Here is a 12819-nt window from a genome sequence, read left to right as displayed (position 1 = left end):
TTAACAATCCCACGCAAGTCGATCGTCGTCGTGGTCCACGCTACAGTTATAAATCGAGGGAGGAACCTGCAACGCATGAGGATCCACGAACTGATCAAAATCCAAGTTGTTAGGGCTGCCGCTTTCACCAAATGCATGATCGTTAATCCTTGCCGTTGCTGCGGCTAACTGCTGATGATGATCATCTCCTCCTCCAGTTCCACCCGACGATGATGAGCTCCCAACTGCTACGACGCCCCCATCCCCACGGCAATCGTACCCTATCTGATAAATTACCTCCTCCTCCTCCTCATGCCGTCGTCCTTGTAATTCATAAATCTGGTGCAGCTCCTCCTCCTCCCCCTCCTCCTCCTCCTCCTCCTCCTCCTCCAGGGGCAATTCGCACCAATTTTTAATGGAGTTCATGCCTCCTAAGTCCAATGTGGAAGCTGGAGTGGCGACCAGCAGATCATCGCAGCAGGTGGTGGTGTTGCCGCCGAAGAGGACATCAATTGGATCATTAATGTAATTGTAATTGTTATTGTTATTGTTCATAACAGGTGTGCCAGGGGGAGGAGCGGGATGCGTATCGCCGCACGCAGTTTTGAAGGAGATTGTGGCCTGCGCCGCAGCTGGTGGAAGCACCGTCGTCGTGTTAATAACTAGATTGTCGTCTAAGGAAATTATATTATTTGTTGATATGCAGCTGCTGGTGGTGGGGAACGTGGAGGAATTCATAACCATCGCCGCCGTCGTCGTCGTTGTAGACTTATTGGTGTAGTAGTAGTAGTTGTTGTTGGCGGTAGATGAAGCAGCAGCAGCAGCATATTGATGATGACGGTGGGTGTAGGTGGCCGCCGCAGCAGAAGAAGAAGAAGAAGAAGAAGAAGAAGAAGAAGAAGAAGGGAGGAGGTAGTGAGTGTTGGGATCGAGGCCCTGAGCAAGGAGCTTCTTCTTGATGCAGGAATTCCAGAAGTTCTTGACCTCGTTGTCGGTGCGGCCGGGGAGGTGCTTGGCGATCTGGGCCCAGCGGTTGCCCAGGATGCGGTGGACGTCAATGATAGTCCGCTCCTCCTGCTCCGTGAAGGACCCCCGCTTCAGGTCCGGCCGCAGGTAGTTTATCCACCTCAGTCTGCAGCTCTTGCCGCACCGTTGCAAGCCTAGTCGGCGGCCGCTCGGTCAGTCCAGTCTCATTCATTGATTGTTGTTATGTATGTATGTATGTATTATGTATATAGTAGTACTAACTGATACTTGGTACAAGTAGAAGTAGAATGGCCATTAATAACCGTCAGCATTACCTGCTAATTTAGGGACAGAACTCCAGCAGCCGTGGCCATAGACAGTGATATGCCTGACGAGCTTGTCGTCCTCCTCCGGTGACCACAGCCCCCTCTTCACTTTCTGCTTGCTGCAGCAGTGATGCCCCATCACCGTCACCATCAACAAGTAAGAGCAAGAGCAAGTGCCAGTAAGTGGCCAGGCCGGCCGGCTCGCTACCCTTGTAATATTATTTATAGTAGTAGTAGTAGTACGTGCGTAGTAACAGAGCTGGCTAGCTAACTTCCTCCGATCGACTATATCACGCACGCACTCTGCTGTCTTATTAATTTCTCCAAGTTAATTAGTTTCAACTTTCCCTTTGTTTAATCGTGTGATAATAGTAGTATATTCCTATTTCCTAATAAAAGGAGAAGTGGAAGAGGTGTTTCCCCTAGTTTTGGTAATGCCTGTGCGTATCCGTGCGCGATATTTATTGGTGAAGTGTACGAAATTGTATACTCTTCTGTATAAATAAACAACATATATAAATATCTCTCTCTGTCGTGTGTGTGTGTGTGTGTGTCTGTTATATATATATAATAATGGTTGATCGATCATGAATCAATCAATCAATCTATCTTAATTAGCAGCGCTCTTCATATATCATGTCTTAATTTGACAAGTAATGGGTTTGGGCCCCTCCCTTGTTATTCATTAATTAATTTGTTAGTTAATTAATTGTGGAGACTGCAAGCATACAATTAAGATTAAGATCGTGTTCGTGGTCCTCTGTCGTCTTTTATCTCTCTATCATTGCCTAGCTCCGTTACCCACTCTAATGGATCTTCCTTCTCTACTAGCTACTATTATTATTATTATTATTATTATAATTTACTTGTTAAAATCATTACTTAGCTTCCAATCTCGTATCGTCATCACGTTTTAATTTGCCCATAAACTGTTTCTTGTAATCAATGCTACAATACACACACACTCACCCCCCAAACGAACGTTATATATATATTCAATCATTCATTCATTCATTCATTAGATAGTTCATATCCGTAGTCATAGACGACCATATGTATATGTAGTGACAGTCCCTTTAATTTGTACAACCCGCTTAATCAATTCAGCGTCACTGCCCGATCGATCGAAATATGCTGCTTAGTTATCACACGCGTATGTATGTATGTAAGTAATCGATTGATCGATCGTGAGACGAGATATTAAAGTGGGCGGGTACGTAGCTACAGATCAGAAGGGAGGGAACATAATGTGGAGGGACGGACGATATCTCAGCCAAGTGTTGGGCAACGAGTAGCTAGCTACTAATTGAGTGAATGAATGATCGATGGCTCTGAAATTGACTATATTAATTAATCGGTAGAGGGGGAAGATCAAACCAAAGAAAGAAAGGATGGATGGAAAGGAAGAAGGTGTTTTCAAGCTAAAGAAAACAATAATATATATATATATATATATAGAGCACACTAAAATTAGTTTGTGTTATTAATTTCTTATCAAATCCAACTGCGTGTGTAAGAAGCTGCATTGCTTAGAGATGAATTAATAATTAATTTAATGTAATCCATTAGCATATGCATTGCTTTTCCACACGACACTTCCAATAAACACTAGGACTACTATAATTAATTAATTAAACAGAGCTGTGTGGTGTAGAGTAGTGCAGTGCAGTGCAGTGCAGCAAAACTCCTTTTCGTGTCTCCATCATTACTAATTCAGAATGCATGTCTCTAAATATATTCTTCTGATCTGCCCTAAACCTAAATCCGTATTGAAAGGTAACTTTTCTTCTCTTGGGCCTGCATCAGGTGTGATGGGCTTGGCCCATGTTATTCCCTTATCGGGCCCACATGCATATTTCATATTGTATCGTCCGTCCGTCCATCGCTCTCTCTTCCTTTCACGGTTCACCATCCATCATGACATCCGTCCGTCCGTCCGTCCGTCCGTCCACCCACTGCTTGCCTCTACTTCATACACATTCTGTTCACGAGTACGCTACTCACATTCATTTTATTCCTCTATTCTACCATCTTCTACCTCATGCAGGTTACTCCTCCTTTTTCTAACAATCAGCCAATGTTTTGCTTTGCTTTGCTTTGCTTATTATTACGCGAGTGTGTTCAAGGTATGATTAATATATTTTTCCACTCAAGTCGTGCATACTACTTGCTTGCATGTTTCTCACATTACATTACACTACTCTCCTCTCATCTTGTTGGTATTGCTGCTGATCTAAGCATTTATTATTATTATTGCTAATCAAACAAAGACCAAAAAAAAAAAAAAAAAACAACAACAAATGTAAAACCTAGCAAGCGCTGGCGGCATTCATTCATACATTTGATCAAAAATAATTACAAAACTCCGATGAAACAAAAAATAAAAAAACATAAAATTAGAAAACTGTTGCAGGCCAAGCTAATTGCCCATTGTCTCTCTGTGTGTGTGTTTGTGTTGTGCTATTCTCTCTAATCAGCAATTCTTTGAAATTTGACATTTCCCTCATCCAACACCATCAGGTGCTTCCTCTTTTTTGACAGCTTGGCAGAGGAATAGTCTGCTGCGAACTGGGCAGCCGTCCTCGCACGCAACTCCTCCAGGCTTTCGCCTTCCTTGGCCCTCTCCAGGACCTGCAATGCAATGCGATGCAATCAAGAGCAACCAATCGCATTACAGCATGCATATCCCCAAACACCGCACCAGCTTCTTATTACTCATCACCATCACCATCACCATCCATCCCAACCAACCTATGCATGCACACATACGTACATACCATACATATCTATCTTATACATACCAGGTGACGCCCATAGAGATGAGTGCTTGATAAGGCTTCCAGTGCATTCTGAGCTTCTTGCTTTGTAGCATACTCTACGAATGCAAATCCTCTATGGCTCCCAAACCTCATTGGCAACCTTATACTTTTTATCTGCACCACTCGTATGCAGGGAAAAACTTTCAAATTTTTACAAGGAAAAACGTCCATGTTACTGAATCAAGGCCATGCAACTTCACAGAGTCAAGTCCTTTTATTTAATTATTCACTGTATGTTACAAAATGGCAGAGTAGCAATGCCGAAACAATTTCCCTAACTTGAGCTTAATAAAAACAACTCCGTCATAACATTCAAAGGTTTGGTGATAATGGAAGAACTACAAACAACAAAACAGGCCAGTAACAATTTGTGCAAGGCAATGAGTATTAAGAAATATGGATTACCATATGCATTGTGTCAAAAAGAGTATGTACCTGACCAAATGGACTAAACAACTGTCTTAGATCCTTTTCTGTTGCCTCAAAAGCTACATTTCTTACAATCAATTTTATTGAACTCCTGTCATTTTCAATTCTCTTAGGTAATGATCCATCCTTCTTTGCACGACAAAGTTGCAGAACAAGGGCATGCCCATCCAAAACAGTTCCCTGAAGAAACAATGAAATTGGATAAAACATGAATCTAAAAGTAAGCCACAATTTACACAAGCAATCCCTTGAAAGGAACTTACAGACAAAGGAGAACACAAGCAATACCTGCAGGTCCCTGCAAACACTTATTGCAGTATCTACAGAATCAAACTCTATAAAGCCAAATCCCATCGACACATTTTTCCCATTCTTTAGATGCTTCTTCACCTGTGACAGAACATCCATTTGTGTGCATAAGACAAAGAAGGTTGAAACTTTATAGAGATATGCAATGTAAAACTTATCAGAGACAAGAAACAATACCCTGACGCTTAGTATCTTCCTTCCCTTCAGGTGCCCAGCAAAATGCTTCTGAATACTCTCTTCGGATGTTTTGAAGTTGAGATTCTTGACATATAAAGACCGTGACTGTAGCACAAACATATCAGAACTACTATACACCAAAAGTACATACCAGATATGAAATAAATAAATAAATAAATCATCAAACAATCAGGAAAAACAGACTAGATGGCCACTCATGAACACACATATTTCCCTTCCATTCTTTGCACATTGAGTGTGTGGTGGGCTCATGACTCTAACAAGAAGTTGTACAGCAGTTAACACAAACAACATATGCAATCAATCACCAGAACATATTTCAGATCTAATATATAGCACTATAAGTTAGAGGCCTGCCACATGTTAATATGATCAGATCAAGCTTCTATAGGGTATGAAGCAATTCTCATCTCTCTCATTGTTTAAAAACCTAAGATGATAATTCTTGAAATTATAGTTTGGGTTATATATAAATCTATGAAAGTTTATTCCAATCCAGTGTATATTGGAATCTCCATGTGTTAGAGAAGTTGCCAAGGATATATAAAGGGTTCAAGCGTTCAGTTCTGCCACAAAAATCATGCCAAGTCCTCAGAATATCTGCTGTGCTATTTGATAAATATCCATGTTCTTTTTTCGTTTATTTTTATTTTTTCCCTACAAACTATCTGCCATCTGTTGAGTATCTGCAAAACTTGCTGATACAATCCCATCACCCTCTAAAACAGTCCAATAGCAGGGCAAGCTTGAGGCAGATGGCGAATCCCATACCCCTCTACCCTCACACAGGAACCTAGAAGTAAAATTACTTAATGGGGAATTGAGCTTACCAAGGCAAAACATTACAATGTTGATTGCCTTTAGCTCAATTATAACAAGAACTAAAGATTGCCCCAATAAAAACTACCTCAATTCTATCAGGGTCAACATCTGCATCTGTTAGTTCCTCCCTTTGTTGCTCTAGCAAAGCTCTCTTGATATCAAGTTCACCCATCACTGTGTTATCCCCAACAGGTGAACTTTCACAGATAATATTATCAGGAGCCCATTCCAAATACAGTGGTGCATCCCTGTCATTATAAAGATAATAAATCAATCTCGATAAATCAGCTACAGCCAAAACAATATGAAGCTCAAGTCAAGAAATGCAAAATGGAATTAGAACCACCAAAATCTTAAATTTGTGAACATATTAATTTCCAACAAATGAAAGGTTAGAAATAAAGTCCAAAATGCATTAATCTACAAAATTTCAAGGGTCCACACAAAAAAACCAGCACAAAAGATATGCTAGAAAATGAACAATCGTGTGCAAACACAAAGTTCCCATTCCCATTTATAAGAGTCTAGATTACGGACTTATGCAACCAAAAGCAATCTAATGAGATGCCGTTAGTCAATAAAACCAGCAATATAAATAATTAAATTCATTTTTGGTACAGCTGCCAACTCATAGTCAATAACTCCAATACAGCAAAACATATAGCATTAGTATTTTGACTGAAATATACCCAAAAAAAAAAACGTCATGCAAATTTTATAAATAGGTCAACTTACTTATAACGCTTGTAGGCTAAACCTCTGAATGCTGCACGGGCTTCAGCAGGTTCAAGGAAGATAACCTGAAAATAAAGTTTTTCTTATGCAAGTGTATAATCCAAAACTATTCATACGTTGATAATCATAATCAGATCATGTTACTGCACATCTGCATTGACGTTTAATATAGAAAAACATGATATGTGTGCAAAAAATATATCATCGGACAAAAGGACAATGTAGCCACATTCAAATGGTGCATAAAGAATGAACATCAGATGCACCATGCAAATACTAACTTATCATTCGTAAGAGTTTAAATTACTTGGACTGAAATGCAAAGTTTTTGCATCAACTTATCGCAACTGCTGGATGTGACATTGCTCTTGAAGAGCAGGACATCAAACACCCAAAATAGTTAAGGCTCCAATTATATTAAAGCACTGCTGATTTTAATAATGACCAGCCCTGTTGTCAGGTATACTCATCAAAAACCATTTTTGAGCTTCATGAGCAAATTAAATGCAGAACAGTTTAAGCAGCTACTAGAGTCAAAAGACTTTGCAGGTTCAGATTTGTACCATGCATGGCACAAATTCTGCACACTGCTCAATGACACTAAAAACCATTTTTATATACTGTACAGCACCAATCTCCTACAACCAAACACAGTAGAAAGAGAGATGGAGTCAAAGGACATGAACATCCATTATGTCAAAAACAATCTGTGTAAATAATAATATGATGAACACACTTAAAATTTAAGTCATCAGCAATATGCAATTGCAAGCAGAATGAACAACATGCAGCATTTTAATGTAGTCACAGATAAGGCCATGGTAAAAAATAAAACCGAAGAATGAAAAAGAATCAATACCACAGCCAAGGTTTTGGTAGGGGGTAAAATGATCTTTTCCAAGCTGCCAAATTTTCCGAACATATTCGATAAGTCACTTTCAGATGAACCATATGGTAAATTCTTCACTAATATGATATGGCTGCTTCTCTTCAGACCATCAGTTTTACCAGCAGCAAGTTCCTCAAATAAGGAAACATTAACCCCAGCACTTGATAGAGCATTTTTTGTTTCAGCAAGCACTTGAGTCTCCCCCAAGGCAATTCTCACAGCAAGATCATCAGATTCTCTATCTAACAGTTCACTTTTACTGACGCCAAATTTACGTGCAATGTTTTCCACAACCTAAAAGATGATGAAACAGCAGAAAGAACAGTTACTAGCTAAGATTAGAGCTTGTCAGCTTGAAAGTTCATACGGTTAGACCCATCTGTAAAAAACAGACAGGTGTTATAGCCCATGCATTTGATCTCAGGTGATAACTAGACATTTCATGTTAGTAACTTACTCCAACGGAAATGAAATACTTAAAAAGTACCATAGTTGTCAATCACGGATAGCGGTGTGGCCGCTATTTAAATATTTAAAAATATATATATAAATTATTATATATACAAAATTATAACAAAAATACATAAGAAAAATTTATAAATTAATTTCATAATTATCATCCAAACCAATAAAATGTCAAAATATATATGATCATAACTATTAGATGGTTATATAAGAAATAACAATTAAATCACTATTGAATGATATATATATATATATCAAAGCTAATCAGATTCAAAATCTGATAAAAAATTTCTTCCTCATTTTCATCATCGTCATTGCTTAATTACTTTTGTCTATAATCATCTTCTTCATTCCCATCCATTTATTCAATTGTATGTTCGTCACATTATATAATATCATTTCCCTTTTTAAAGCTAAAGGTACCTATAGCTTTCTCTCTCATTGATGTATTGATGTTTGTATTTTAGTATAGATAGCAAACCTAATAGCATCAACAACATTTCCACTAGTCAAATTATCATTGTCAAAGACTAATCATCCGCAATTATCAACTTCTTTAATTAATCACTCATTGGAATCATTCAAAACAATAGGACCAATCACATCATTGCTATCATAATGATCTAACAAATTTTGGTTATACTTGATATAAATCAAATCTTGCAACTTTTGGTTTTCTAATTTGTTTATTTTTTCGGAATGAATCTAAAAATTTAGTTAAGATTTAAGATAAATGTTTTTTTTGTCTATATTATAATAAAAAAAAGTATATTTTATATGTTAAAGTTGATTTCAATTATTTATATGTTAAAAAATAATCCAATAAGCTACAATAGCGGTATGGCGTAATGTAGCGGAGTGCCACTACAGGCCACTACACCGCTATTGCGTAAACTCGGAATTGTGGAGCGGCCGTAGCAGCAGAGTGCCTTTCCGCTACGCTATGCTGCTATTGCGCTGCTATAGCGTGCTATTGACAACTATGCAAAGTACCAAAGCTAGTTAATATGTTGAAATTCAAAAGGACAAATGATCCAGCTATAAGCCAGTTATATGCTTGATTTTCAAGTAAAATCAGTAAGTTCCTTGATGTCATGAGATATTGCAACCTTTCAAGCACCAATGACCTCTCTAACTTACAGTATCTGGGCGCATAAATAAACTATTCCAAGCCCGAGAATTTCCAGTTGCCTCTGATGCCTTCCTTTCTGCTTCTTTCTGTTGCTTAAATGTTTTTGAAGATAATCTAAAAGCATCATTGGTCCTGAAAAATGAAATCATGAATCAACATAAAATGTGATACTTAAAAATCACGAGAATAGACATACTCTTTGACAATAGACTGTTTTTTCGGCTTCGCAGGCATGACATGTAATAATCTTCCCTGAAATATTGAGCAGTCCATCTCCTTTATTGCCCTGAAAGGGAAAGGAACATGATGAAATCAAGATGGCAAAATATAATATAAGAGAAACAGGATTTTAGCATCTGCACCAAATGCTAAAATATCTCAATGTAAAGACAAACAGCGCATTTTTAGAAAAAGCATTTAACATGTACATCTGTACGAGTCCGATCAATATATCACCATGATGTCATAGAATTAAAGTATTTGGCTAAAAGAAAACATATGCACCACAGGTGCAAATAAATCCCATATTAATCCACTTCATTCTTCATCTAGACTTTCATTAGACTCACTTTTTTCCAAAACACACCCATCAAACCAAGAAATCATGCAGTATGGATAGAAAATCAAAGGTGCTCTTTGAAGTTTAGATAAACGTTACCATGCAAATTTATAACTCTAGGTTGAAAAATAATACCTGGAAGCAGATTCTGGGAGAGTAAAGAGAATATAAGCAATTCCCTTGGAGCGTTTAGTATCCTTATCAATTACAATGTGAACATGAGAGATTGCCCCATATTTGCTAAAGTAGTCTTCAAGCTCCTCCTCACTGCATACATGAGAAAAGTAGGTTTAAAAATAATGCACGTGAGAAGAATAAAAGATAACAAAAGCATATGATAGACTTATACACCAATCACTTATAGAGACATGCACACATCATAAGGATTAAGCCATGCATTGAGACACAGATATCCCTATACAGATGTAGTGAATATTATGGTTCATACGTCGCAGTGTAGGGAAGGTTACGAATGAAGAGACGACCAAGTTCTTGGGCCTCATCATTCTCATCTTTAGCTGTGTCACTTTTTCCAGAGGCTATAGATGGGCCATGGTCAGCCTGCCCTCTGGATGTGTCAAGTCCAAGTATATCCTCACCAGGACAATGATTAGTATTGCTCTCAGGCTCAATGCTGTCATCAATATCATCATCGTGACTGTTGTCAATCCCAGCAGTGTTTCCCTCATCATCACTATTCTCTGCATCGGACCAATTTGTTTTGATCCGACTCCTAAAGTAGTCCATGTCAGATGCAGCTTCGTCATTAACCAAAGCATTAGAATTATCTGCTTCTTGCTCCTCAGATAGAACACTTCCTTCTTCCTTGATTTCCTGGAAATCAGCATCCTCCCCAACCAATACACTACCATGGCCTTTCGCTATTTGGATTTGATCATCGTTTGCTAAATGGCTTTGATCTAATGAAGGAGCTATAGAGGTGTCATTTGCCCACAATTTTGATCTGTTACGATGCTGCATAACCTCAAGAAACTCTTGAAGCTGAGGGTCATGATTGCCATCATCCATCTTACTCCTCTCAATCTTCTCTACCACAAGTGCAGCTTTAGAAGCATTAGACCTGGCTAAACTTTTCACCTCTGCAGAAGAATTCTCTTTTTTCATTGAGTGTCGACTCCAAGGGCGTGGAAGTGCAGGATCTCCAAACTTTCGAGCAACCTACACATGTAGATTTATGGGGTTGCTCATGTTGCTTTAAAAATTAATAATAATGTTTTGATACTTTGGTGTTCTCTGGTAAAACAAAAATTAAAATTAAAGGAGGGAGAGAGAGAGAGAGAGAGCACTGATTTATCAGCCCAAAGCCTTCAATAGCCAACTCATAGATAATATGAATTGATTGATTTGTTTTTTTTTTTAAAAAAAAAAAGAAAAGCTCACAAATAAAATCAATCACCACAATACATTATAATTTTTTATCGACAAGCACTTTTCACTAATCATAGAGCCCCAATGGAGGGGGTGCTTGTAAGAATAAACAAAAGTGGAACCACAGAGTAATCTATTTAAGTTAAAAGTAAAACAAGGGAAAACTTATGGCAAAAGGACACAAGTAAATATTGGTTATAGGGTGCATAGGTGGAGGAAAATCATTCTATATACAGAAATCACAATTTTGGGCTTCAACAAATGATATCATTTGAAAGCATCATAGAAAGTGCTTCTACAAAATGAACAGTTACGAATTTTTGGTGGCTGTGAGGGAGAACAAACAAAATTTTAAAAGCAAACAAAGTTAAGTCTCTTTGTTGTAACAGAAACTCAACAAAGCAAGCATAAAAACTACATGTTTCCTGGCACTTCAAGTTTCCCCTCTCCATATAAAACGTTAAAAGGTAACAAATAAGTTGCAAATCTTGTGAAGATTGAAATCTAATACGCAAATGCAAGGAAAAAGGAAGTAACTAACTAGGACAGACCTCACAAGTAATTTTGGAAGTGTCCATAAAAGAGTTGTTGAAGTACTTTATGGCTTCATCAGCTTCATGTTCCGTCCTAAATCCCACGAAGCCAAATTGCCTGCTCTTCCCGTCCCTGAAGGAATAGTAAAATACAGTATAACCGACACTTAGCAATTTCAATAAGGCATTTGGAGAAAGAAAAGAGTGAGAGAAATAAATTATGAAAATTGTAGATGTCTATAAATAGGCATAATATACAGACTCGGTAGACTTAAACCTAATGGATAAAACTAAAATATATAACAACTAAATCCAATCTAAAACTAAATAACTAAAATACTCAACATCCCCACTAACTCAAACGGTCCGGCACAAGAGAGATCGAAGATAATGAAGCCACAATCATCCATCATAAGAATCAGAGTCGAAAACAACAGTACTCTCGATAGAATAAAAAATAACAAACTCTCGATGGAATCGAAAATAAAGGCACTTTCATCGAAAATAATAGGACTCTCAAGAACTGGCTCTGGTCGCTGACAACCGCAAACATGACTTCAATTGTCCACAAAATCAAAACTCAAAACAAATTAAAAACAAAGACTATAAGACTAGAAATTATAGGCAAGATCTCAAAATTGGAATAACTCCTGGTACGTTCTAGGTTATGTAGCCGACGGACGTAGGTTAGTAGGTAGAAGAAAATTAGCTCTGATACATATGAAAAATAAATTATAAAATTATTCATAACTAAAATAGAAGCCCTAGATAAAAACCAAAATATAAAAAACTAAATCCAATATAACTAAAATACTCAACAGAAATTATTACTTGGTGCGCATAAGTTTAGCATCCGTAACTTCGCCCTTTTTGGAGAAGAATTCTCTGAGGCGATCCTCCGCTACATACTTTGGCAAGTTTTTCACACAAATTCGTGACCTTGAAAAGGAAATTAGGATAGTGATGAAAAAAGAAAAGAATGCTAAAACCAAAACAAAAAACACCAATGAGCACGTACATGGTCGGCGTGCTGTGGGGAAAGAGCAGAGTAAAATTCTTGAGATGGTATTACATACAATCAATCCAAGAGGCGACCCTTTCGGGATTCGGGGCGGTGGCGGGGAAGGACAGCGGAGAGGGATTGAATGAATAATAATTGAACCAAAGATTACCCTAGGCCTAATATAGTCTACTCTATTAGGAGTATGTAGCGAAGGAGGCGAAGAAGAGGTTCTTTACTTTTTAACGTTCTTTGTTTACTTGTAAGTT

General features: G+C 37.9%; 2 protein-coding genes across 2 annotated transcripts; both read right to left on the bottom strand.

The window, feature by feature from the left end:
- Positions 1–1462, bottom strand: LOC127247429 (transcription factor MYB86-like). The gene is made up of 2 exons (XM_051269256.1): positions 1281–1462; positions 1–1139 (listed from the first exon to the last, which is right to left on the bottom strand). The coding sequence occupies exons 1-2, from the start codon at positions 1420–1422 to the stop codon at positions 1–3; spliced, it is 1281 nt and encodes a 426-aa protein (XP_051125213.1). The 5' UTR covers positions 1423–1462.
- Positions 1463–3556: 2094 nt separating this feature from the next.
- Positions 3557–12793, bottom strand: LOC127247550 (multiple RNA-binding domain-containing protein 1). Its single transcript, XM_051269441.1, has 15 exons — positions 12569–12793; positions 12382–12489; positions 11569–11683; positions 10077–10807; positions 9764–9895; positions 9266–9355; positions 9078–9201; positions 7443–7766; positions 6584–6648; positions 5934–6096; positions 5006–5110; positions 4808–4909; positions 4526–4699; positions 4073–4204; positions 3557–3902 (listed from the first exon to the last, which is right to left on the bottom strand). Coding segments are annotated over exons 1-15 (2529 nt in total). The 5' UTR covers positions 12571–12793; the 3' UTR covers positions 3557–3740.
- Between the last annotated feature and the right edge of the window lie 26 nt (positions 12794–12819).

This window comes from Andrographis paniculata, unplaced genomic scaffold (genome assembly GCF_009805555.1).
Source record: "Andrographis paniculata isolate CXL003 unplaced genomic scaffold, ASM980555v1 Contig32END, whole genome shotgun sequence".
Classification (NCBI taxonomy): Eukaryota; Viridiplantae; Streptophyta; class Magnoliopsida; order Lamiales; family Acanthaceae; genus Andrographis; species Andrographis paniculata.
This window is presented reverse-complemented; position numbering and strand designations above follow the sequence as displayed.